The sequence below is a fragment of the Anas platyrhynchos genome, chromosome 3 (genome assembly GCF_047663525.1).
Source record: "Anas platyrhynchos isolate ZD024472 breed Pekin duck chromosome 3, IASCAAS_PekinDuck_T2T, whole genome shotgun sequence".
Classification (NCBI taxonomy): Eukaryota; Metazoa; Chordata; class Aves; order Anseriformes; family Anatidae; genus Anas; species Anas platyrhynchos.
In genome coordinates this window covers 119,596,095-119,622,647 of record NC_092589.1, presented here as the reverse complement: position 1 = coordinate 119,622,647, position 26,553 = coordinate 119,596,095, and the positions used below count along the sequence as shown (strand labels likewise).

Genomic DNA, 26,553 nt, shown 5'->3' with positions numbered 1-26,553 from the left:
CAGGGAAACGCAGGCAGCCCCTCCAGCGAGCACGCCGGGGCTCCCCCCTCCCCACGGGAAGCCAGCTCCCCCCCCGGTCACCGTGTCCCCGGCTCCCGGCGCCGAGGAGTGGGGTGCGGGACCCCCCGCCCAGCCCCTCGGAGGGGCCGAGGGACGGACACACGGACCCGCCGGACGGACACATGGACCCACGGGGTGGGCACAGGGACCCACGGGGTGGGCACAGAGACCCAAAGGATGGGTACAAGGACCCACGGGATGGGTACAAGGACCCACGGACCCCCGCCAGACAGACACACGGACCCCTTGCTGGCTGGGAGCGGGATGCCACCGAGCCCAAGGGACCTTTGTCCGCCCTCGGGGACAGCCAGAACCCGCCCTCTCCAAAAAAATCCTTTTGAGGGACGAGTCCCCTTCTTCAGACGACCGACGAGATGATGCTAAAGACACGAGCAGCTGCAGGAGGAGGGGGGACAGGGAGGGCAGGGCGGCGAGGCCACGGGAGACACACAAAAGCCAGCTCCTCCGTGATGCTCTCCTCCCTTCTCCGCCGACCGGCGCGCGGTGCCGCCTCTCCTCCTCTCCTTCCCCACCCCTTCTCCTTCCCTCTCTCCGCTCCGTCCCTCACTCCAAGCACAGCTTCACCAGGTTGGCCTGGAGCTTGGCTTGGTCCACGGCATCCAGGAGGTTCTTGGCGTCCACGGCCAGGGTGTGGGAGGCCGTCAGCATCTGCCGCTTGCACTCCTCGCTCAGCGAGGTGACGGCGTTCTGCTGCGCCAGGCGCATCTTGTTGATGAGGTCGGCCAAGTCCTTGTTGAGCAGCTTCTGGGTGCCCTCGATCTGGCCAGGACACGTAAAAGGGGTTAGGGGATGCCTGACCCCGCTCCCTCCTCCTCCCGGCCCCGCGGGTCCCTACCTCGGTGCGGGAGGCGGCGGGCAGGACGGGCAGGATCTCGTCCACGCTGCCGATCAGCTTGCGGAGGGACAGGCCCACGTTCTGTTGGGGGAGCAGTAGGGTTAGCACGGCCCCAGGCACAGGGAAGCAATTCATGGGAATGTCCCTGACTCAAGGGTTCCAGTGGGGAGAGGGGCATGGGGGGGAGACGCTCCCCGTTGACCCCAGATGGTGATGGAGGAGTAGAGGATGGTGGAAGCGTTCCCGTCATTGACCCAAGGATGCAACGGAGGACTAGGGCATCTTGGAAGTGATCCCAAAATTGACCCAAGAACACAACGGAGGAGTGGGGCATATTGGAAACGCTCCCACCATTGACACAAGGACACAAAGGAGGAGCAGGACAGGTTGGAAGTGCTCCCACCATTGACCCAAGGAATCAATGGAGGAGTGGGGCATCTTGGAAACGCTCCCATCTTTGACCCAAGAACCCAAGGGAGGAGCAGGACATGTAGGAAATGATCCCATCATTGACCCACGGACCCAAAGGAGGAGCACGATATGTTGAAAACACTCCCTGTTGACCCAAGGAGGTGATGGAGGAGCTGAGAATGGTGGAAGCATTCCCATCATTGACCCAAGGACACGACGGAGGAGTGAGGCACCCTGGAAACACTCCCACCTTTGACCCAAGGACCCAAAGGAGGAATAGGACATGTAGGAAATGATCCCACCATTGACCCAAGGACCCAGTGGAGGAGCAGGACAGGTTGGAAATGCTCCCACCATTGACCTAAAGACATGAGGAAGGAGTGGGAAATGCTCCCATCGTTGACCCAAGGACCCAATGGAGGAGCAGAGAATGTTGGAAACATTCTCATCATTGACCCAAGGACACAACGGAGGAGCAGGACGTATTGGAAGCGCTCCCACCATTGACCCAAGGACCCAATGGAGAAGGACATGTTGTGAATAGTCCCACCACTGACCCAAGGACCCAACGGAGGAGCAGGACATGCTGCTAACGCTCCCTCCCATACACGTAAGACCTTCCCAAGAAAGAAGGACCCTGGGAAGTTCTCCCATGCAGCGGCAGCACTCAGTGCACAGACTCCCAGCTCCCTCCCCACTGCTCAGATCGTCTCCCCCTCCCCTCCCTACCTTCACCACCAGGATGTACCCCTCGGGGGGCAGGAGGCTGATCTCGTTCTTCAGCTGCAGGACAGCCCGCACCAGGTCCATGACGTTGCTGTACACCGTGTCGTCCGTGCGGTCCAGGTTGGCCGTGGGGGCCGGCTGGATGGACTGAGGGCAAGCAGGGCCACCGTGGGCTCGATGCCCCGCGGGCAAGGAGGGAGAGACCAACACCCCCGGGGAGCCCTGGCCCACCAGACCCAGCCACCTCCCACCCGTGTCTCAGAGGCTGAGGGGTCGCCCAGACCCTTTTGGGGCTTGGGAGGGAGAAAAGTCCCCTCCTGCAGGTGCAGAGGGTGATGGAGAAGGACTCAAACCGTGGTGCCCAAGGTCTTACCTGCGCCCCGAGTCTTGGAGGCTTCTGGGGGGGCCCCGTGAACTCCGCTATGCCATCAGTAAGGGAAAGGAAGGAGAGTCACTCTGCCTGCTCCCCGGCACACCGTGAGACCCCTGCCATGTCCCACAGCACCCTGGGGACCCCAACCAGCCCTGGCGGCATCCCACCACCCCTCCAGCACCAGGACAAGGATAACGGGGTGCCCACAGCCCAGGGGGATGCTCCACATGGGAAGCAGCTGTGGGCACTCACTGTAGTCCATCTCCTTCTCCGGGAGCATCTGTGGGGGAAGAAACAGCAGAAAATGAGGGGTGAAAAGTCCTGATCCTGCCAAAGCAGGGGAGGATCTCTGGGCACCCCCAGGGTAAGGACCCCGCTGTGCCCCTGTACACGAATACACCCAGCCCCGGTTCCCTGGCACTGGCGGCACTCACCAGAGGGGTGTTGTTGTTCATGAACACTGTCGGGTCCTGTGGGGGGAGAAGTCGTGTGAGAGGCACCAGGAGAAGGAAAAGGATGGGGAAAGGGAAAGGGAAAGGGAAAGGGAAAGGGAAAGGGAAAGGGAAAGGGAAAGGGAAAGGGAAAGGGAAGGAGAAGGAGAAGGAGAAGGAGAAGGAGAAGGAGAAGGAGAAGGAGAAGGAGAAGGAGAAGGAGAAGGAGAAGGAGAAGGAGAAGGAAAAGGAAAAGGAAAAGGAAAAGGAAAAGGAAAAGGAAAAGGAAAAGGAAAAGGAAAAGGAAAAGGAAAAGGAAAAGGAAAAGGAAAAGGAAAAGGGAAAGAAAAATGAAAAGGAAAAGGAAAAGGAAAAGGAAAAGGAAAAGGAAAAGGAAAAGGAAAAGGAAAAGGAAAAGGAAAAGGAAAAGGAAAAGGAAAAGGAAAAGGAAGAAGAAGAAAAAGAAGAAGAAAAAGAAGAAGAAAAAGAAGAAGAAAAAGAAGAAGAAGAAAAAGAAAAAGAAAAAGAAAAAGAAAAAGAAAAAGAAAAAGAAAAAGAAAAAGAAAAAGAAAAAGAAAAAGAAAAAGAAAAAGAAAAAGAAAAAGAAAAAGAAAAAGAAAAAGAAAAAGAAAAAGAAAAAAAAAAAAAGAAAAAGGATGGATTGACCCCCCCCCAGAACCATTCCCACCCCTCTGCTTCCTCCCTGGCAAAACCTTCCCAAACTTTGTCTCCTTCATCCCAACTCCCAGCAGGGAAAGCAGCACGACCCCCCCTCACCTTGCCCAACATCAGCCACCGAAACCCATCTCTGATCTCCTGGAGACCTCCACGATTTCCCTAACTCCTGGGAGACCCCAGAGCACGCCCCAGGAGCTCATTTCCCAGCTCCCCTTCCCCTCGTGGCCCCGTCCCCACCTTCCCCGAGGGCACCGGGACCCCCAGGACCCCCAGGACCCCCGTGCTCAGCCCCACGACACCAAACGCCAGCCCCTCGCCCCCGCAGCACCGTGCTGGGGGAGCTGGGCTTGGCTGCGTCAGCCGAGCTAATAAAAGCTTTTCTGTCTCTTTCTGCCTCCCCGAGAGCTGCCGCGTTAGTCATGCCTTAGCTACCTTGGCTCCTCGTTTAAAAAAGCGTTACAAAAGCTCATTAAGACGCAACCGCAAGTGCTTAATAATGGCACAGGTTTCACAAGATCAATTTCCCGCAGCAGCTCGGGGAGGGTTTTTTTTTTTTTACAAGTGCAGAAGACAAAAGGGGTGCAGGCGAGCTGCTCTGGAGGAAAGTGAGACCCGCAGCAGGGCAGGGTTTTTGCATCGCAACCCAACCACGAAAAGCAAGCTGTGGCTTTGCCTGCACCTTCACAAGGGTGGGAGCACCCATCTGAGAGCCCGACCCCAGCCCCGGGGCACTCACCAGGGATTTCTCCTCCTGCCGCAGCCACTGGTAGTCCTCCACCATCTGCTTCTGCTGCTTGTCCAGGACCTGCCGCATCTTCAGCCGCTCCAACTCCCACAGCTTCTGCGCTTCCTCCCTGCTGCTGGGACGGAGGAAATCTTCCTCCTGGCGCATGGAGCCAGAGGTGATGGAGGGCTCAGCAGCCAGAGCCCCCCAGGTCTCAGCACGGGAGCCGGAGCCCGCTGTGCGCATGCAAAGCCATGCACCAGACCCCTGCCACCGTGAGCCTGGGGCTGCTCCACACCGACCCCAAGGAGCCCCCGGGCTTCCAGCAGTGAGAGGAACCCACCAGAAGACCCCACACCTTCTGCACCACGTCCCAGCACTCCCAGCTCTGTGTGTGAGCCCTGGGCAGCATGCACAGGATGCCCCAGCACAGCGCATCGTGCCCACGGTGCGGGTGCTGATGGCACCGGGGCCACCCTGGTGTGATGGACAATGCCTGCCTCTGATTTTGGGGCTGTGCAGCAGTGCTGAGGAACCAGGGCAGAGCACCCAAGCTGCCAAACACCACCGGCACTCCAGGTAATGATGCTGAGCATGAGGAGCCAACCCAGAGCCCTGAGGTCCCACCCGTCCCCAGCGCACCCCTGCCCGTTCCCGGAGACGCCGTGCCCACTGCTCCTTCACCAACGTGCCCCCTGCACGGACACGTGCACAACAAGCATGGCAGGGGGCTGCGAGCACCCAGAGCCCTTCACGGGCACGATGCCTCCAGCTGCAAGCAGCACAGAGACAGGATCATGCAGAGCACGAAGCTGGAAGCGGCGCAAGCAGCAGCGCAAAGCACGGCGCGGAGCATCGCCCCCTCCTCTCGCTCTGGTGAGGTCCCCGGGGTGTCCTCGGGGTTTTTGGGGGCCCCTCTCTTACCCTCATGCTGTGGCGCTTGAAGACGTTGTGGCGGTTGAGCGGCGGGGTGTGCAGGGAGCTGGCCGGAGACTGGTACTCGATGGGGCTGGTGAGCGTGGGCGAGCTGGCACACAGACCCTCGGGCACCTGAGGGCGCGGGGCGGCGCGGCACGGAACGAAGCCGGGGGGAGGTTAGTGCGGACAGACGGACAGACAGACAGACAGAGAGCGTGGGAAAGCGGCTTTCACACTTTACAGAGGAGCGGTGGTGGCCCCAACAGGACCCTCCTCACCAGGAGGTTTGCTCTGGCGTCCAGAGCATGGGTTTGATATTTCCTGTACTCCTGCCCAAAGCCCTGCCTGGCACCAGAAAAGCACCCAAAATAGTGGCTGCTCTTGCAGGGGGTGCTCCAAGGAGCAGAGCAGACGGTGGAGGAGGTGATCTGTGCCCCCCCAGGGCAGCTAAACCGAGCTGCAGGTGACATTGAGGTGCAGCCAGCCTCCTCTCCTCCCAGCCGTGCACGCAAACCGCCCTGCCCTGGGGTAAAAGCCGCTCTCCGAGCCCTGAGGCAGGACAAGACACGGGCAGGGCTGAGCCCGAAGCATTGCGCTGTCCTGCTGGAGCTCTGAGTCCCGAAAACCTCCAGCTACCAAGGGCTGGAGCTCCGGGCACGGCTTCCTGGCATCAAGCCCCTGTTGGACCCCCGTAGGCTGCTGTGGGCGCGCAGCCTTACCTGGAACTGCAGCTTGGGAGCCAGGAGGTTGTTCTGGGGAGGAGGTTTGTACCTGGGTCTGCTGGGCTGCAGGGGGAGAAAAGCGGAGTGGGTGCAAGCCTGGGGATGCCCCATTTTGGCTGCACATCCTTGGGTCAGGGCACAGGGAAGGAGAGAGAGCCCCACAGCCTCCTGCCCACCTTGGGGGGCGGCTCCTGGAAGGACGGTGGCTCCAAGATTTTGGGAGGCCGGTGGCGGTTGTTGCGCTCCTGCTCCTTGGCCAGCTCCTTCTCCATCAGGTAAATGTCACTGCAGAGGAGAGGGACAGCCCAAGGGGTTGTCACAGCCCCCTGCAGCAGGGACGCACATGCGAGATGGGGGTGGAAACCAGGAGGGCGCACACAGGGATGGGGAGAGCCGAGCGAAAGGACCAGGAAAGGACCATGGGGAAGGCACAACAACCAAAACCTCCCCTGCTCACCTCAAGCTGCAGACCAGGTCCTTGAACTTGGGCCTCTCGCTGGGGTCGTAGTCCCAGCAGCGCGTCATGAGGGTGTAGAGGACGGGCGGGCAGAGGTCAGGTTTGGGTAGGCGGTCGCCCCTCTCCAGCACCCCGATCACGTCCTTGTTCTCCAGCCAGAAGAAGGGCTGCCGGCCGTAGCTCAGGATCTCCCACATGCACACGGCTGCGGGGCACAGGGGAAGCCCCCCAGATGATGATGTTGGAGTGAGCGCCCCGGGGACCAGCCCCTCGCCCTGGGGTCTTGGGGACCCGGTGGCTGTGCCAGGCTTTGTGGCAGGTCGTGGGGTTCTTGGCATTTCACCCCCAGCCCCATGAGCACCCCAAATTCACGAGTCCCCTGGGGATGCTTGGACAGCAGCGAGCCCTTTCCTAGGGTGCCTTTGCCCAAAACTCAATGACACCCCTGAACCAGGGCAGGATTTGTCCCCGTGCAGCAGGATGGAGCCCCGGGATGTGCCCAGGACCCGCTCCGTCCCCGTCCCACCACGCACCAAACATCCAGACGTCGCTGGCCGTTGTGAAGCGTCTGAAGTTGATGGACTCGGGGGACATCCACTTGATGGGGAGACGGGTGATGGATGCTGCGGGGGGGGAGGCAGACGGGGGCCGTGCTTGTGGCTGCAGAGGGGCCGAAGCGAGCCCCTGGCCCCCTCGTGCTCCCCTTACCTTTATAATACTCCTCGTCCTCGATGTACCTGGAGAGCCCGAAGTCCCCCAGCTTCACGCACTCCGGGGAGGCCACCAGGATGTTCCTCACCGCGATGTCCCTGCGAGGAGAGACCCTTGGTTATGGAGAAGGGCTGGACCCCCCCTCAACCCACACCAACCCGCTCCTCCGGCTCCCCAAAAATGGGTCTGCAAAGGGCTCCCCGGCCTCTGCCTTTCGCATGGTCCTGCTCCCCAAATCTGCCCCCCCCAGCCCCACGCTGCCCACCCCACCTGTGCACGCAGTTGATGGCCTCCAGGTACGCCAGGGCCTTGCTGATCTGCAGCGCGTAGAGGATGAGGGTGGGCACGGCGAGGCAGTGCTTGTTCTGCTCCAGGTACTGCCCCAGCTGCAAGGGGACGGGGACAGGGAGGGGGTCAGGGGCTGATAGGGTGGCACCGAGGTGGGTTGGGGGTCCCCAAAGCCTCAGTCTCCCCCCTCCACGCACCTCCCCGTAGGGGTAGAGCTCCATGATGATCCAGGTGGGTTCCTCCTCGGCGATGCCGATCAGCTTCACGATGTGCGGGTGGTCCAGCTTCTTCATCAGCACTGCGGGGAGACCTCCTCAGCCACCCCAAAAAGGAGGGGCCCTCCGGGAGCCCAAATGGCACCCAGGGGTGCAGGGGAACCTCCCTGCCATGAAGCCACAGAGAGGGAGCAGCAGGAATTGCCAGGGAGGGCTGGGGGTCCCATGGGTTTTTGCGCACAGATGGTGCCCACCTGCTCCCAGCAAGCTTTCAGCAGCTTTTCCTCCCCCCCTTCCCCAAAAAAATGGGAATTTGGGGCAAAAGCCACATCATGGGGGAGCACATGGGACCCTTCCTCCAGCTGCTCAGCTCCACGTTGCAATGGCAATGCGTCCCCAAGCAGGGGGGACGGGGACAGACCGTGCCCTGTCTCCCACCCCAGCCACCCCATGGGCTCCCCCTGTGCCCCACAGGGCACGGGGTGCTGCAGAGGAACCCCAAAAAGAAGCAGCCCCCCAACGTACCCGCCTCGCTCAGGAACTTGTCCTTGTTCTCGGGGCTGCAGTCCTTCTTGCAGGTCTTCACGGCCACGTTGACCCGCTCCCCCTTCTGCAAGGAGAGGCAGGGGCAGCTCCACCCCGCTCCCCCCCCCGTGTAAAGGGGGCAAACGGGGGCAGGGGGAGCACGGCTCACCCACCGGGTTGGTGTAGGTGCCCTCGTACACCTCTCCGAAGAAGCCTTCCCCAAGGATCCTGCCCAGCGTCACGTCCTCCCGGCAGATCCCGTAGTGCTGCACTGAAGGGACGAGGGCGCCCATCCCATCCCATCCCCATCCCATCCCATCCCATCCCATCCCATCCCATCCCATCCCATCCCATCCCATCCCCATCCCATCCCACCCCATCCCACCCCATCCCATCCCATCCCATCCCATCCCACCCCATATCCCCATCCCATCCCATCCCATCCCATCCCATCCCCATCCCATCCCATCCCATCTCATCCCATCCCCTTCCCCATCCCATCCCATCCCATCCCATCCCATCCCATCCCATCCCATCCCATCCCATCCCATATCCCCATCCCATCCCATCCCATCCCATCCCCAGGTTGGGCAGCGAGGGCAAAACCAAATCCTCACTCCCAGTTTTGGTGGGCTGGTGGGGATGGGGTGAGAAAGGGGGGTGATGGGTGTGAAGGCACCTGGGGATGACACCCACCTCCAGATCTCGGTCTTGAGGACTCGTCGGGGATTTCAGCGTAAATATCGGAGTCTAGGGCAAAAAGGAGGGCAGGGGGCAGCAGTGCAGACAGCGCCCCAGGGGCAGGATCCGACCCTCGGTGCCCTGGGCTGGCCTGGTTTGCACCCGGGGTGCTTGGCTGCACCCCCCCTCACCTGCCACACCAAATCACAGCCCCCCCACCCCTTCCAACACCCACTGGGCTGGGGGGGAGGAAGAAAAAGGGGGAGGAAGCCCCCAGACTCACCCACGCTCGCGCTGTCGGCCAGCACCGAGTGCCGCTCCTCCAGGTGCCTGTGGGGTGGGAGGACGGGGTCACCAGTGGGGTTAGGGTAAGGGTAGGGGTCCCGGTCCCCCCCCAGGGGGCTGTGCACTACTCACGGGCTGGGGATCCGCGGCAGGCTGCTCCTCTTCTCCCTTTCTGCAGGAGGACAGCAGCGGTCACCCCCCCAGTGTCCCCTCACCTCTCCAAGGGGAGAAGGGCAGGCACCCCCCCAAACTCCCTCATGATGTTTTGGGATGGTTTTGGGGGGAGGTGTCCGGCCTCCTGGGCACCCACCTCTCCTGGGGAAGGCGATGAGGGAGGTCTCCAAGCCCCCCTGCAGCCGGCAGTAGCCGTCAATGAGGTCTGCCATGTTCTCCGCCTCGGCCAGAGAGGATGTCTTGATGGATAGGGACTGGGGGGGGACAGGGGGATGGGTGAGGGGCTGCACCCCCAGAGCTGAGGGGTGTGGGGGTGTGGGGATGGGGTGGGATGGGATGGGATGGGGATGAGGATATGGGATGGGATGGGATGGGGATGGGGATATGGGATGGGATGGGATGGGATGGGGATATGGGATGGGATGGGATGGGATGGGATGGGGATATGGGATGGGATGGGGTATGGGATGGGATGGGATGGGATGGGATGGGGATATGGGATGGAGATGGGATGGGATGGGATGGGATGGGATGGGGATATGGGATGGGATGGGATGAGATGGGATGGGGATGGGATGGGATGGGATGGGATGGGGATATGGGATGGGATGGGATGAGATTGGATGGGGATGGGATAGGATGGGATGGGATGGGGATATGGGATGGGATGGGATGAGATGGGATGGGGATATGGGATGGGATGGGATGGGATGGGGATATGGGATGGGATGGGATGAGATTGGATGGGGATGGGATGGGATGGGACGGGATGGGATGGGATGGGGATATGGGATGGGATGGGATGAGATGGGATGGGATGGGATGGGATGGGATGGGGATATGGGATGGGGATGGGATGGGATGGGATGGGATGGGGATGACCCCAAGCTCCCCAGCACCATCACCGCAAGCACCACAACCCCAGAACCCCCCAGACAAGGACACTTTGGGTGGGCTCTGTTTGGGGGCAGACCCCCCCAGCAGCAGCTCCAGGCGGGACCAGGACTGCCCACCAGCTCCTGCAGGGCAGAGCTGCCACCCCACAGTCATCCCCATCCCACCAACAAATCCCCACAAGTTTTGCCCCCCTCCCCATCCCCAACCCTGAGCCCCCTCACCTGGGGGGTGCCGCTGAGCCCCAGCTGCAGCACGGCCCTGCCCTCCTCCACGCTGGAGCACCTGATGGACTTGATGTGCTTGAATTCAGCCAGGCAGGTGGGCTGGGGACAGAGGCATGGCCCCACGCTGTCAGAACCATCGGGGGGTCCTCACAACCCCCCCCCAGACACCCCCTTTTCTCGGGGACCCCTACCTTGGCTTCCTTGCTCGTCATCTGCCGGATGCCCTTGGGCCCGATGACCAGGTCCACCGTGATGTTCCACCCTTGCTGCAGGGATGGGGAGCAGAGAGAGGAGGTCAATTTTGTAGGGTTCTCCCCCAAAACCAGCTCTCCCCCCCTCCCCATTTTCTGCGACACCCCCAGAAAGACCGACCGCCTCCAGGAGGGGCTCGGAGAGGGGCGAGCTCCAAGGTGAGAGGAGGATGGTGCAAGGCAAGGAGCCCGGCGTGGGCACTTCTCCACCTTCAGCAACTTTCAGGTGCCTGCTCAAACCCTCTGGGCTTGCTCCCCTGCCTCGGAGCCCGGGGAGAAACCCACAGAGCAGGGAGCAGCCCCCCACGTGTCCCCCCCAGCCAGGTGGCTTTGGCCACGCTGTCACCAAAAGCTGCTGGGGATGCTCTGGGTGCACCCTCACAACCCCACCGTGGCATTTTCACCCAAATCTGGCTGGGTTTAAGGTGCATGGTGGGCACAATCCCAAGTGCCAACCCGTGATGGGGGCTTCAGGACCACCCTGGCAGCAGGGTGGGGGTCCAGCCCATGCCCCCAAATCCCCTCCTGCGGACTCACGATGAGCTCGCAGCGGTAGCTCTCCTGGTCGATGTTGGCGAAGGTGGCGAGGGTGTGCAGGAACTTGAGGATGCACTCCTCCTCCCGCAGCAGGGCGTACTGCTGGAAGGTCTGCTGGATCATCTTGCGGAACTGCTTGGGCTGCGGGCGGAGAGGCTGCTGGCCACGGCACGGGGGCACCCGGCACCCCCCGGGGACCTGGCCACGGCGCGCCGCGGGGCTGCGCGCACGGGCGCACAAACACAGACACAGCAGGGCACGCCCGTGCTCATCTGTGTGCACAGGGACACGCGTGTGCACGCCGGCACAGCTCCGTGTGTGTGCACAAGAGTGGGGGGAGATGTGCACGCACGCGTGCGCACGCCAACCCTTGCACACGTGGCCGCGCTTGGGTGCGCACATGCGCGCGTCTCCGCCAAAACACCCTCACAAGCGTGTGCCAAGCCCCGTCCCCGCGTGCAGATGCACACACAGCCCCACACACGCCTTGGTGCACACACACACGGACACCCCCAGGCACCCAGGTGCGCCCCCACACCCTGCATGTAGGTGTTCAGCCCCCCCCCTTCCAGGCGCACGCCCCTCACCTTCAGGTTCTCCTGCATCTGACTGGGGAAGAAGAGGTCCAGGCCCACCTCCTTCCTGGGGAGCAGAGACCCCACACGCATTAATGGCCCCATAGGGACCCAAAAAGGACCCGTAATGCATGGGGGGGGGGGCACACCAGCAAAGGGGGTGCCCAGGGCCATGGGGTGCTCCTTGGGGAGCTTCCCCCACCCACCCCATGCCAGCAAGGTGATGGATGAGGGAGGATGAGGAGGCTTGGAGCCCTAGAGCAGGCTGGAAGGGGGGTGGATGAAGGGTGGGGGGGGCTGCGGGGGTCTCTCGGGGAGACCCCAGGGCTTCAGGGCAGGCTGTGCCTACTCACTCCAGGAACTCGAAGTTGGACTTCTTGTCCAGGGCGTTTTGGGGCATGTCCTTGTAAAACCTCCTGCGAGAAAAGTGACATCAGACGGCCACCCACACATCACCACGCATCCCCCCCCCCTCAAATCCCTCCTCCACATCCTTCCCCTTAGTGCAGAGCCCCCCCATACAAGGTGCTCGAAGCCCCCTCCCACTGCTGCCACCCCCAAAACCCTCCCGGCTGCTCATCCCGCTGCGCCCCCCCCCAAAAAAAAAACCCAGGGGCACCCACCTGAGCTCGAGGCAGCCCAGCTGCAGGGCCATGCCCTCGCTCACCTTGCTGGCGTAGTTCTGCATGTACTCACTTCGGAGCTGGGGGGGCAGAAAGGGAAGTCAGGGGGTGGAGGGGAGGCCACCTGCGCCCCCAAGGGTCCATGCACTTCCGCATCCCGACCCGGGATGAGGCAGGGAATTTATTGCCATGGGACCATGGGGGGGATTCTGATGGGGAGGAGGTGATGCCCCCGGTGCTGGGGGACCCCCCCAGACCTGCTGGTAGAAGTAGAGCAGCGTGGTCCTGTCCTCTGTGAAGCGCTCCATGTAGTCCTCGGGCAGGTAGCGGATCTGCAGGTCGTACCTGGGGGGCACGGCACAGCCCTCGGTGAGATCCCCAGGGGCGGGCTATGGGGGGCACAGAGAGGGACCCCCGCACCCGAGGGCTCCGTCCCCTACCTCCACTCGGCCTCCAGGTGCAGGCACTCGTATTTCTCCTGCACCTCGCCCACCGTCAGCTCGGGGTGCAGCCAGTGGATCTCGTCCGACTTGACGTGCTTGAGGCGCAGCCCGTAGCACTCGGCCAGCTTGATGTCGGGCCCGATGCGGCCGCTCACCAGGATGGATTTGATCACCTCCTGGGGACGGGACGGGGCAGGGAGGAGCGGGGCTAAGCCCCCTGAAAGCCCCCAGGACCCTCCCCAACCCTGTCCCCCCTCCCCGTGTCCCCTGCGCCGCAGCCGGCTCCGGCTCAGAGCTGCTGCGGTTTCAGCGTGGGCACCCTCGCCGCGCAGCCTGTCCTCGCACAGAGCCCAAATTGCTCTCGCCACCTGCCCCACGGACTTGACACCAAGCCACCAAGGTCTGCAGATGAGCTTTGGCCAGCTCAGCCACGAGGAGGAAACCCAGCACGGCTGCAGGCGCAGCCCCGTGCTCAGCCCCTGCAGCCGCCGCTCGCTCGAGCTCTCCAGCCTGCTCTGCAGAGACACAGCCCGAAGGCGACCGAGGTTTTTTTGGGGTGTTTTTTGGGGACAAAAAGCCTGAAAGGGTCATTTCCAGCCTGGAAGCTCAGCAGAGCTGCCCCGATGTGCTGAGGGCAAGCTGTCGGGGCAGGCGTTTCCTCGCCGCGGCTGGCACCGTAGGCACCGTGCCCACGGGTGTGGGGACAGCGGGGTGGCACGCACGGCCCTGCAGCTCCTGCCTGGCCTTTGCTCTCTGGCTGGAGGCCAAAAAGCGAGCAGAAGCTGATGGCACAGCCCGAGCTGTGCCTTGCAGCGAGCGCCGTGCCTTGTTTTGGGGCGGGGGGGGGGGGTGCGAAATGCTGGCGGTTGCACTTAGGTCCGCAGGTCAGAGCAAGTCCTTCTGAAAGAAAATCTCCCCGTCTCCAGCTACTTGGAGCTTTGGGATCTCCAAATCCAGACACGGTTTCCAAGCCTCCAGGAGCCCTCGGGGAAGTTCTGTCCTTGAGGTTTTCCTGCTTGAAGCCACAGCAGCTTCTGGCCTGGGGAGGAGCGACCCGGAGCATCCCAGCCCTGTGCCCAGCCCAGGGGACAGCCAGACCCTCTCCGTTTCCTTGTCCCCACTTGGATTCCCCACAGGCATCTCCTGATGAGTCCTCTCCTTCTCCAACCACTCCTGTGCTCGTCTCCAAGCCCTTCTGCCACGCCACGAGCTCCTCTCAGGGGATACAAGGAGGGGATGTGCCAGGAGCGACCCCCGGCTCGGCTCTGATCCCCTCCACCTGGGCTTCCCCCCGAGGGGGAGCAGCGTCACCCCCTGCACCCACATCCCCCCTGGGATGCTGGAAACCATCCCCAAACATCCACAGAGGGATGAACCACAGCCAAACTCCTCTTTGCTGTCCAAAAAGGGGCCGGGGTGACTCAATGGGGTTGACCCCTGCTGCAGGAAGGAGGGGGGCAGAGGAACCCTCGCCCTCTCCAAGCTGGGCTGCTGGGGACGCCCAGATCTCCTCTCTGCCCCCCAAGATTTGGAGCCCAGGGGCTCTGGGGGCTACCAAGCTGTGAGAAATCCTCCTGCCAGGATCTCCCCCTGATCCCAGACGGACAAACCGCCCCCAGACGGACCAAGTGCCCTCCCGTGCGCCTCCCTGCCCAACGTACCCGTATCTCCGTCGTCACCGGGCACTTGACCAGCTTGAAATTCTTGCCCATGTTGAAGCTGTTGCTGTAGAAGCACACCTTGAGGATGCGCATCTCCTCCCGCTCGGCTTCCAGCGGCCCCATGCCCAGCGTGGCCTCCAGCGTGCCGCCCAGGCTGCGGAAGGAGCTGCTCCGCGGGCGGCCCAGGGGCTCGGGGACCGCCGACATCCTCAGCACGCCCGGGGCGCTAGGAGCTGAGCATCCCTTCCCTGCAGGGAGAGGAAAATATTGCTGGGGGGTTTGGGGGACGGTGGGAGAGAGAGGAGGGGTACCCCAGGGAGCTGCGGGGATGGGGATGGGGTAGGGAGAGCTGTATGGGATGGAGGGAAGGGGATGAAGAGCGATGGAGAGATAGAAAAAGAAAGGGAAAGGAGTGTGTGAGGGTGCTCGCCCTCCCCGTGTGCTCCCCTCCAGGCAGGACCTGCGTGTCCCCAGCACCCCCTGTGTGTCCCCAGCTCCTCCAAAAAAGTGTCCCCATGTCCCCAGCACCTTCAGAGCAGCACCCCAGTATCCCCAGCACCTTTGCCACAACCCCTGCGCCCCCAGCAGCTCGCTGCTGCCCCTCACCACGCGGACACCGCCGTGCGCACGAGGTTTGGGCTCCGTTACCCAGCTCTGGCCCCAAATCCCCCAGCACAGCGGCCACCCCTCGCCCTCCATCCCACACATCCAGTCTCCACGCTCACCCCAGTCTCCCTCCGTCCACGGCCCCAAAAAAAGCAGGACAAGGCTTCGCCCCGTGCCACGGCGCAGTGCCACTACTTAGGGGAGCCGAATTTAGCCGAGGGCTCCGTGCAGAGACACGAGCAGAAAGGGGGGAGAGAGCAACCCCGGGCCCGTCACCACGCGGAAGGGCAGCGCTTATTTATACCGATTGGCCCTTTTTATTTTTAGAGGCCTTCAGCACAGGTAGCCCGCTCGCAAAACGTCCCGCAGGGCTGGAGGGGAAGTGGTTTGAGTTTTCGTTTTACCAGAAAAAAAAAATAATAAAATAAAATAAAATAAAATAAAATAAAATAAAATAAAATAAAATAAAATAAAATAAAATAAAATAAAATAAAATAAAATAAAATAAAATAAAATAAAATAAAATAAAATAAAATCAGCCTGCGTCGATCTAAAAGGGCATGGGATCGTGAATGATACCAAGCAGGTCCCAAATCTTTTTTTTGTGGGGTGTTTGGGGAGGGCAGGAGGGACGGGGAAAGCCTTGCCCTGAGTGCCCTGGGGCCGCTCGCTCGGTGCCAGCAGCTTTCCCAGGCTGTGCTCTTTGGGTGTGCAACAATAAATGTGGAAATTCACCCTCGTCGGGCCCTTCCTGGGTCCAAGCCCTCGCTGAGAGCTCGGCCCTCGAGTTACTGATTAACAGCCAGGAGGCTGTTTGCAAACAGCAGCCCCAGCTGCTCGCGGGACAAACCCGCCTGGCGTCACTCCTGGGCTGAACGGCCCCAGTTTGGGGGTCCCTGCCCTGGAGGAATCATTTCTGGAGGCACTGGGGGGGCTGGGGAGGACGTAGGGACACCCGGAGGGGTCTGCCCTGCGGATCCAGGCAGGTGGCAAAGGGATCTGGAAGGGGGCAGGGGATGGGGAGGGTGGCACCCGAGGGGTCCCCGCTCTCCGCAGCGTGCCCATGGGGCCGTACAGATGGGGACAGTGCAGGGACAACCCCAAAGCACCCAAGAGCAACCCCAAAATGCCCAGGGGGATGTGACATTTCCCCGGGGCATGGGAAATGCAGCCAGGCACCCTCGGATCCCTCACGTGCCGGCAGCGAGCCCAAAAGCTCGGGGTTGTGCGTGTGCGCTCGCACATTTCACACCATTTTTTTTTTTTAATTTCTTTTTTTTTTTTTCTCAGCTTCACAGCAAGGCAGGGAGGATCTCGCAGCAAGCCACATCCTTTTGCGGAGCCCTCCTACAGCCCCTGGCCCTGCAGCGATGCACCCCGTGGCCTCCCCGCTCACCAGGAGGGCTGAGAGGGGTTGGTGGTGGGGGTGCAGGGACCGCCGGTGCCCCCCGCCCACGGTGGCCGTGCCGTGCCTGACGCTGCGGCCGCCCGGCCTCGCTGTGCTGGCCCCCCCCCTGCTTCCTGCTCACCGAGATCAAAATAGAGATAGGGCCAAGCAGAATTAGCAAGCCCCCAGCCTGGCCCGGCACCCGGGGGCAGAAATATTCGCTTGGGGTTTTGCTGCTCCCCAGCAGAGGATGGGTAACCCCCCCCCAGGGTGGCACCTCTCCTTCCACCCAGGAGGGTCGGCCAGCCCCTCGGTGTGTCCCCCCCGTCCCCAAATTCACAAAGTCCTCACCAAATTGCACAGCAGCTTCTCCTGCAAGCCCCAGACACCTACAGCTGAGCCCCGTGTCCCCTGGGTGTCGGGGGCACCCTCCTGGGGGTGTCACAGTGGGGATGGGGCCCCAGAGCTCAGCTCCCCGGTAGGAAGAGCTTTAGGACACGCGCTGGCGTTTCTCGGGGTGTGTGCACTGCCTGCTTCTTCTTTCTCCCCACCTTCCTTCCTTTCTGGTTCGCTTTCCCCAGCCCCGTTCCCACAACGCGGCCCCTTGCGCTTTCACTGGGGCTGAGCCCAGGGGGCAGAACCAGGGCTGGGTGCCCCCCGCGTGTCCCCACCCCAGTGGGGGACGTGGGGAGCACCCCACAGAGCACCCCACGCTCTCACAGCCCCCTCCAAATCCCTGCACAAGATGCCCAGCCAAAAAAAAGTTAGGAAGCTGGCACAGCACCCCGGGGCGCATCCCCGCCGCCTTGGGCACCCCAAGGACCCCTCATCCAGGGTGGCCATGCCCCACGTTCATCTGGCCATACACAGCCCTAATTTTCAGGGTGCAGAAGGGGCAGCACCCCATATTTCCCCCCCCGCCCTCTCACCTCCCCTCTGGCACAGGGAAGGGGTCCGAGGGATCCTGGCTCTGCCCCGGGCGCAGCGGTGCCGTGTGAGGACAGCGACCCCGAACCGAAACCAAGCCCCTGCACCCCAGAAACACCACCAGCCCCCTTCTGAAGCCCCTGCGCCCCCCCTACAGACCCTCCCCGTCTCCTCGGGGCTGTGCTGGGGCACCCCAAAACGCCCCCCCCTGCACCCAGCCGCCCACACGCAGGGCGCACCGGGAAGTTTCTGGTGCCGGGGACGCAGAAAAGTTCCGTGCCCGGGCACCACTTACCCCCCAGCCCTACCCAAACCCCAGCCACTGGGGGGGTGTGGGGGGGGTCCACACATCCCTGTGCACCCCCAGCTGAGCCCCCCCACTCTCCCCCGAGCTCGGTGTGACGAGTTTGCCCATGCTCAGCCCCCCTGGTTGAACAGAAGGGGGCAAAGGGTTGCGCCCTAGCGCTGCCCCCAGGGAAGCCGGGGTTTTGGGGGGGTGAGGGGGGGAGCAGGAGGCGGGGGGCACTTACAGAAAGTGGGGGGGGTGTCCCCTGTGTGTCCCCCCCGAGCCCGTGCCGGCGGTGCTGCCTCTTCCTGGTGACGGGGCCGTGCGGAGGCATTTGCATAGTGCCTGTCACGCAGCTCATGCTCGCACATGTGCCGTGCACGGGGTGCAAGTGGGGAAAAGTGCCCCCCTAATTCACCCTGGGTCAGTTGGCTCCGGCCCCACACTCCCCGTCCTGCCCCGTGTCCCCCCATACAGCCCCCTTGCCCCCCACATCCCCAAATCTGCCTCAAAGCGCCCCAAATCCGCTGCATTTCAACCCCCCCAACCCAGTTTTGGGCTGCAAGCCCCCCTCCTCCCACAGGGCTGGGGCAGCGGGGACCCTCCACTTACCCCAGCCCCCCAGTCCCCCGGTCAGGGGGCTCCGTCCCTCATGCCAACATCCAGATTTTGGCACCCCAAACCATGCTGCCTGCTCCCTGCTCAGCTCCAGGACCCCAAAAAAAAACACAAAACCACAGCCCCCAGCCCCTTGCCCCCCTCCTGGGGGCTGCAGCGCTGCGCTCTGTGCCAAGGTGCCCCCGGAGCACCCCGGGCAGTGGCGATCCCAAAAGCCAGGGACGAGATCCCAAAGCCCAGGGACAAGATCCCAAAGGCTGGGGACAATTGGGGGCTCCCCACAGCACTGCCCGCCCCACCCAAGCCCTGCCCCATCCGTGCAGGTATTTTGTGACTCACAGCAAGAGCCTTAGGGTGCCGGGAGCCCCGCACCAAGCCTGTGTGCCTCAGTTTCCCCTTTCCCTCTGGGAAAAGGGTGAGGGTCCCCATGGGAACCCCATGGGAGCACCATGCCCTGCCTCGGGGACTGCTGCCTGTCCAGGGCAGGGAAGGCAAGGCAAAAAGACAGCAGGGTCAGGGGTGACGGGGACATCAGGACGAGTGTCCCATTGCAGTGGGGTCGGGGTGTGCGGGATGGTGCTGCCGGCCCCGCCACGTGATGCCCGGAGGAAGCAAATTTCACAAAGCAGAGGGAGGAAATGACACAAGCTGCAGCCGTGGGGAGGGGTTGCCCCTGGGGGGGTGTTGGGGCAGGTACAGGGGGTGCCGTCCTCTCTGCTTGCGGACCCCAAACCAAACCAACCCCCTGCTGACACCCCCGGCGCCCCGTGATGCCCAAAAATGCTGCCAGCGATCCAAAAGCACCCCCAGACCCCATGGAGGATGGGTCCCAGCACATCTCCACCTGACACCTCTCGTGCCGCAGGGGCATTATCCCACCCCTCACCCCAACACACCCCCATTTTTATAGGGTGAGGGTGTTTTTGGGGTGCAGGGCTGTGCCGGGACACGCATCCCACCTCCCAGCCCGGTGCTGCGGCTGCACCCAGGCAGCTGGGCAGGGCGGTGGGGGCAGCAGGCTCCCGAATATCAGGAATTAGACACGGCGAGCTGCCGTGACGCCCACGGCCGGCAGCTCCCCAAGGGGGTGACTCAGGCACGGGGAAAGATCCGCGTGTTCCCGGCACGGAGCCGGCGAGGGGACGCGGCACGGCCATCTGCGCAGGAACAGCTCGCCACCAGGCTCCCTGCGAGCACAGAAACCTCCCCAAAAAAATGCTCGGGCATCAGGGTGCACAGCAGGGACGGGGTCCTGAAGGCAAAATGTCCCCACCGGGCTTGTTTGCCACACCAGTCCCTTCTGGTTTCCACACTGATGGAGAGTTTCCAGGCCAAAAATGCCCAAGTTTTGTCCCTTTGCCATGCCACAGCCATCAGATTCTCCGTGCTCCAGCTAGCAGCAAGCCCCCTGGCACAGCCTGGGCATGGGACCCCCTCCCCGAGCATCCCCAGGCTCTGTGGGCAGCGTGCTCCATCCTCAAAGCCATCTCTGCTCACCCAGGCGTGCTGCCCCGAGCGCCTCCAGACTGCTTGGAAATGGTGATTTTCCAGCAAAACTCCAGGTGAGCAGGAGCAACAACAGCACCTTTCCCTCCCCAAAGTTTCCAGCCCATCCTGCTGCAGGACCAGGCTCCCAGGACCCTACAGATGTGCCCAAACCCCGCGCTGCATCACGGGGAAAAGGCACGAGGGAAAGGCACACCGACAGCCTGGCAGAGATCCCAAAATCAGGCTGGGGGGGGATCGTCGAGCCCCTGAAAGGCAGCAGAGGGGGTGCTGGACGTGCTCCCCCCTCGGGGTGATGCAGAAAACACGGGGCTGAGCCCAGGACTCAGAGCTCAGCCTCAACCCTGCGCACCAAAATGGTCCTCCCAAAGCAGGCGCAGCGCCGCCAGGTTAAAAATAACCCCGAGCAGCACACAAAGCCTCCCCTTGGAGAGGGGAACAGCTTTCCGGGAACATGGTGGGCGTATTTCCCGGTACCCTTTCTGCTGGAGAAGGAAGCCGAAGGGCTCGCAGCATCGGGTTTTGGCAGGCGGGTGCCGGTCGCTAGGCATCCCGGTCGCCAGGCAACACGCGGGTACCAATTGATGCTGTGCCTGCATCCTTTATTTTGGGGAGGGGAGAGGGTCTGGGGCAATAATCCACCCTATATCCAGGGCTGGTGTGCGGCAGCATCTGTGGGATGTGGCCGGCATCACCAAACCGTGACACCTGCAGGGTTCACGGACGGGAGCAGCGCTCGTCCTTCCTCTCCCACCAGTACCAGAAGCGCCCAGTGTCTGCTGGAGCTCTGTGTGCTCACACTAATTAACCTCCTCGCCTCCATCTCTGCTTAATTAGGGAAACTCAGCTCCTCCTGACCCCCTGGGCAGGCTGTGTTGGGGCAGAAATCAAGCCAGAGGGTGCCAAGCTGCAGGTCCCCCTGCGCATCCGTGCCCGTGCCCCGTGCTCAAGCCCGAGCTGTGGCTCCGCAGCCTGGAGCAGCTCAGAAGCCACCACCGAGCCCCCTCCCAAAATCATTTCACTTTCCCAACTGCCAGACCCCGGCACGGGGCGCTCTGAGCTTTTGGGCAGTGCCCACAAGAGGGTCTCGCCGTGCCCCTCGCTTTATCTGCGCCACCCCCGGCGGCCGCAGCGCGGCTCGGCACCAAGCGACCCCCCTGGCCCAGCACGCTTCTTTCTCAGCAGGGCTTGGATCTGCAAAACGTGGGGAAGTTTGCGTTTCTCAGGGGAAATCTGCTGAGTTCGGGGAAATTAATTTCTGTCATTTAATCAAGCATTTCATTTTGCCACCGTCGGTCGTTTTGGTGCGCGCCGGCACGCCGCTTGCTGCGAAAGGCCCATGCAGGACAAGAGTGCCACAAAGCTCAACGTTTCTACCCTTTGCTAAGTTTCCAACCTTTTTGTCGGAATAAATAAATAAATAAATACAATTTTAAAGGCCATTTAAAAAGTGAAATAAGCTGAACGACCCCCAGAGGTTTCTCTGTTGTTTGCCCCTCTGCGCTCATCGCCCTGCGGACACCAGCGCGGGGGCAACACGACGTTTATTCATCTTTAACTCCCCCAAACCGTGAGATTTTTAAAATCTTCCATCAAACCTGCAGTGCACAGCCCCTAGGATTTAAACTCAAGATTTTCCTCGTGCTCCCTCGCACAAATGTCTCCCTGGTGGTGCTCTGGGTGGCACCAAGAGCGCCCGGCCTCCTGCGCCCTTAATGACCCCTGTGCCAAGCTCCTGCGGGATGGGGGCAGCTTCTTTTTGCCCCCCTGTCTCCGAGCACCATGGCTGGGCAGCGATGCTTTTTTTGTAAAATGAGGACAGAAATGCTCTCATTTTGTAAAACGGGGGGCAGAAGTGCTCTCACTTTGCCAAAGGGGGGGCAGCGATGCTCCCACATCCCCCATGGGTGCTGCATTCCCGTGGCTGCACGCCCTTTGCTATCTCTGCGAGGGGCAGGGCCTGGGAAAGGGGGGGAATTTCCCGTCTGAAATCCCTCGGTGCTTCAGCCTCGGGAGATAACAACGGGCAGCAGAAGGCTCCAGGTGGAAATTCCCCTCTCCTGTGGCTGGAACCGGCCACGGGGACAGGCGCAGGTATTTCGCCTCTGGCTGTAGTGGCAGAGGGAGCTGTAGGAAATCCCCCCCCATCCTCCTCCTCTTCCTCCTCCTCTGCTACAGCCCTGCTTCTTCCTCAGCTCAGGGTGCTGTGGGTCACGGCGAGGGGAGCCCCAACCTGTCCCCCCAGCCCCTTATCCACCCCCAAGCCCTCACCAGCTGGAGCCCAGCAGCACCACCAGCATCAGCGTGGCTTCACCCGGGGCAAGGAAACCCTCGGGGACACTCAGAGCCTCCTTGTGTGCCCCAAAAAAAAGGAACAGCCCCCTGCACGGAGGGAAAGAAGGGGCGTCTGCAGGGTGCTAAGCGTGCGAGGTGGTGGGCGTGCAGCGGGCTGCGGGCGCATTGTGGTGGCCGCGCATTGTGTCAGGGCGCATTGTGGCGGCTGCGCAGCGCGGCGAGGATGTGCAGGGAGGCAGGTGAGCGGCACCCGAGGCAGAACAGCTCAGGAAGCGAGGCTGGGGCCAGCTCGCCCCGGAAAATCCTAGCCGTGGCAGCTCTCGTGCTGAAATGGGAGCTGCGTGAGCATGGCGTCGGGCTGGTGCCGCGTGGGAGGCACGGGGAGCGAGGCAGGACTCAGCCCTGCGGGGAGGGATGAGGGCAGGGAGGAGGCTCCTGCATCTCCTAACGGGGCACACGGTGCTGGTAACCACCCTGGAGGCCACCTCCACGGGGCACAGCGTCGCCCAGCAGCTTTTTCACACGGAAAAGGACACGTCCAGGCCACAGCTCGCGTCCCGGGATGACGTGAGTCATGCCCAGCCAGCGGCTGCGTTTTTCCAGCGGCTGCACAGGGAGCCCGCGAGAAGTCTCCCTCTGGAAGAGGTTTTCCCCGTGGGAAGCAGAGTTTTGCTGGAAGCACCTGGGGATTGTGTTATACCACGAAGCGTTCGCGCTGCCCCCAAAGCGAAAAACATGGCTGAAGGCCGTGGGGTTTCCCCGGCTCGCAGGAGCTGCGTTTCGAACGCGCCGGGTTCCTCTTCCCCTTTGAAGCTGCTTCCCCAAACAGAGCTCGGAGGCCTTGCCGTGATGCCCCCGCCCCACCGGGCTGCGGAGAGGTGGCCAAGCCAGACAGACGGTCACCCCCGGGAAGGATTTTTCCTATGGAAAATAAATTTTGCCCCCAAATTCCCCCAGGGAGGTGTCTCCCCGTGATTTTTGTGCCGAGCATCCTAGCTTTTAACCTCCTTGTCCCCTGGGCTGCTCAGTGGAGGAGGAGACCTGCGGATGCACGCTCGCCTTCGGGAATGCGAGAAGGCTTCGCAGGGAAGGTTCACGTCTCCCATCTACTCCTCGTGAGTAATAACCGTGCCAGGGAAAAAGCAAAATGATTCAGATGTTGCCTCCCCAGCCCCCAGCCTCCTGAAAAGAGCCTCAGCGCCGAGCGCTCACAGCAGCTGAGCACGAAGGCGTGGAGGCGCAGAGCCTGGGGACGCGCCGGACCCCACAGGCACCCTCGCACTCTGTGTGTGTCTCGTGGGGTTTCACACCAGCGTGTGCAAGACTCCAGCAGCGAGGCCGAGCCTGCATCTGCCATGCACACACCGACACCACAGGCTGTGCGTGCGCCCCTGCCTGGCCTTTGGAGACGTGTCGTGACGCCCCATGGGGTGCTCCCGCACGGCACCGCTGCCCCGTGTGTCCCCTGTGGGACATTCCCAGTTCCGTGCGCCCTCCTCTCCTGTCCTGGCACTCCGAAAAGCTGACCCCATGCAGTTTGTTCTGCCCTGTCCCACACTTATGGCACGGAAAAACAGCAGCAGGAAGGTGCCCAGGCTGGATGCTGTGCCAGGAGCAGTGAGTGAGGATGGGGCCAGTCCTGGACCATCGCAGCTCCTCTCCAAGCCCCCACATCTCCCTGGGCTCTCCTCCAGCAGGAGGAGAACGCAGAGGGGCACTGCAGCTGCCTGCCCCCAGCAGGTTGTAGGGCCCTGTGGACGTTTTGCCCTAAAAAAGCCCCTACTCTGGGCGGTTTGGACACGGGCAGATTCACCCCCTGCATCACCCCAACGGTGCTGGCTTCGGAGGAGCAGCGTGCCCTGCCTGGATGACACAACCCCGGCCCAAAACGGAAAAAGAAACTGCAACGAGAGGCACCCAAAGCAGAGCAGCACTCGGGCACGCCGGCACCTAGTGAGCACGGGGGTGTTGCATCAGCCCCTCGCACCGCAACGCTCCCGTGTCCTCGTCCTCCCCGTTTTCCCCCCTTTGCTCCTCTCCAGGTTCGGCAGGAGAAACCGCCCTGCCCTTGGGCAAACAGTGAGCTGGCAGCAGATAGCAGAGCGGCACCTCCCGCCCCGCCACCACGGCCCAGCTTTTCCCCAGCACCCCGGCACGGATGTGAGCGACGGCCCCGCTCCCCATTTTTCGCCCCGAAAGCGAGCGGTGGGCGCTCACCTTGGCGTGAGGGGCGCGTGGGGGACGCCTTGGCGCGGGATGACCCCGTGGGAGGCTTGGCAGCCTCGCCAACAGGAGGGCTCCCCGGGTGGGTGCGTGTCCCGCGGGCTGGTACCGGTGCCGAAACCACTCCTCCCCGCCGCCCGCTTCCGGATAGGGCTCACCAGGGCTGGCGAGAGCCACGGCGACGCCGCCGAGGAGGAAGAGGAGGCAGAAGGCGAGGAAGGCCCTGAGATCCCCTCACCTGCCCACCCAGCCACCCTCTCCGGGCCCCACGATGCGGGTCGGGGCAGGTCCCATCCGGGAATTTGGGCACGGAGCCCGGCAAGCCGGTGTTTGGGGCCGGTCCCGCTCCCTGCTCGTACCTGGGAAGAGCTGGCAGGCTGCCCCCATGGAGCCCCGGTGCTGCGCAAGGGTCGGGGCAGGAAGGAGGATGGTGCAAGAGCCGCTGTGCCAACGTCCGGGGGTGCGGGGTGGGGGCTGGCACCGTCACCACCACCGCCTTGGGCCACCCCCCCCCTGTTTACGGGGTGCCCCAGGGCTCCCCGGATCTTTGCTCGCCGAGGATCCCCTCCACGGGTGGGCTGCCTGCAAAAGTGCCCCCAGCCCCGGAGCAACGCCGAAACTTAACCTCAGCCGGGGTTGGGCACCGAGGAGCCGAGGAAGAGCTGGAGGAGGAGGAGGAGGGGTCACCCCAAAACATGGTGGTGGGGAGGGAGGGGGTTGTGGGGGCACAGCCGTGCAGCGGGGCGGGATGGGGGAAGCAGCGGGGTGAAGCCGCAGCGGGGCACTTCCCCTAAACCCCGGGCAGGCGTCTTCCTTCTGCCGCCAGCTCTGCAGGCAGAAGCCACAAACTGCATCTGCTGCAGCCCCACAGGCTCCGTGGGCTAACGGGCTCCTCCTGGGAAGCCCCCCCAGCCCCATGGCAGAGATTCCTCTTCCCCACGGGCGATCTGGCTCTGGGGCTGGGTTGTGCCATGGGGGGGAGGGCTGCATGGGGGTGGCGCAGCCCCCTGCTCCATCCATCGGGACCCCATCGCTGCTGAGACCACCAGCAGGGTTTGGGGGAGCCGTGACCTCCCGGGGGTCCCCTGCAGAGTGCGCATCGGTGGCTGCGCCCCATGGCTGGGCGCAAGGGGGTCCGGGGGTTCCGAGCCCCCCACCTCGGGGACCAGGAGCGCAGGGTGGTCACCGTCACCCTCTGCCAGCCCAGAGCTCCCGCGGCGGCTCTCCCACGCAGGCGGAGCGGCGCTGACAGCCTGCGCCCACTCTCCGCTTGCCAGCCGAGCTGTTTCCACGCCTAAATGCCATCCAAGCCCTGCAGCTACCTCCTCACGCCCCGTGCGGGCCAGCATCTCCAGCAAAAGGGCAAGGGGGGGGAGCGCAACGGGCAATGGGTGACCCCCTCCTAGCATGGGTGGTGTTTTTTTTGGGGGGGGTGAGGGCAGAGACCACCGGCTCCAGGATCCCCTCCGGCTCCGTGGAGAGCTGAAGCAGCCCCCCGCACACATTTCTCTCCCCGTGCCCTCCCGAGGAGGTGCCTGGGCTCCTCGTTAAGTTTGGGAGGGACACCGCGGGACGCCGGGCAGCACGGCCCCCCCGGGGAGCAGGGCCAGGCTTTGGTCCTGCTGATCCCTGCCAAAAATGACCCCCCCCATCAACCCCAAACCTCCCACAGCAGCTTCAGCCCCGAGACTTACAGGAGAGCTGGTTCAACAGCCGGCTGAGCCATCCCATGCTCCTGCACCCAGGGCGAGCTCGTAGCTAAGAAATGCTGGAGAGAAACAGGTTTCCCCCCGCCTCCCCGAACAACCCCCCCCCCTCCTCCCCTTTCCCCAAACCACCCTCTTCTTGGCACGGAGAGAAGCGATAAAAGCTGACAGGATTTATTAATAGCACCTCTCCCATCAGCAAGGAGCGGGGTTTCGGCACGGCTTCGAGCATCCTCGCGCGGGGCTGCCGGAGGCCAAAAGGCACCAACTTACTTTTGGCCAGGGCGCAGGGGACGGTGCCGGAGGGTCTGGGTGCCGGAGGAGGAGGACACGGGTGGCAGCTCCGGGGCCTCCAAGCAGAGGTTTGGCGTGCTGAGGAGAGGAGCAGAAGAAGTTGTGCCGTGCCGGAGTCAGGCAGAAACTGGGGAGACGCAGGCAGGAGAGGCGGTTGGGGGTGTCCTTCGAGCAGGAGGGTGGGATGCAGCGGTCCCCACTCGCTCGGAGCCGCTGCACGGCTGCTGCATGTTATTGCTGCCATCTTCAGGACGGCCAA

The 26,553-nt window shown here is 62.8% G+C and overlaps 1 protein-coding gene across 10 annotated transcripts; it reads right to left on the bottom strand.

Moving 5' to 3' along the window:
* Window positions 1-477: 477 nt before the first annotated feature.
* Window positions 478-26,553, bottom strand: PTK2B (protein tyrosine kinase 2 beta). Of its 10 annotated transcripts, none has more exons than XM_072036627.1 (31): window positions 26,274-26,553; window positions 14,447-14,694; window positions 12,783-12,961; window positions 12,600-12,687; window positions 12,343-12,422; window positions 12,073-12,135; window positions 11,732-11,786; window positions 11,145-11,285; window positions 10,548-10,622; window positions 10,354-10,455; window positions 9,372-9,489; window positions 9,194-9,233; window positions 9,060-9,106; window positions 8,792-8,845; window positions 8,269-8,366; window positions 8,096-8,180; window positions 7,553-7,653; window positions 7,338-7,453; window positions 7,065-7,165; window positions 6,890-6,979; window positions 6,357-6,561; window positions 6,076-6,184; window positions 5,897-5,962; window positions 5,184-5,309; window positions 4,272-4,418; window positions 2,861-2,896; window positions 2,679-2,706; window positions 2,427-2,482; window positions 2,057-2,200; window positions 917-997; window positions 478-840 (listed from the first exon to the last, which is right to left on the bottom strand). In XM_072036627.1, exons 1-31 carry the CDS (start codon window positions 26,536-26,538, stop codon window positions 625-627), a joined length of 3,360 nt encoding a protein of 1,119 aa, XP_071892728.1. In that variant the 5' UTR covers window positions 26,539-26,553; the 3' UTR covers window positions 478-624. The 10 variants fall into 10 exon arrangements, with proteins under 10 accessions (XP_071892728.1, XP_071892731.1, XP_071892732.1 ...); XM_072036630.1 differs by lacking the exon at window positions 26,274-26,553 and adding an exon at window positions 25,989-26,102; XM_072036631.1 differs by lacking the exon at window positions 26,274-26,553 and adding an exon at window positions 24,654-24,929.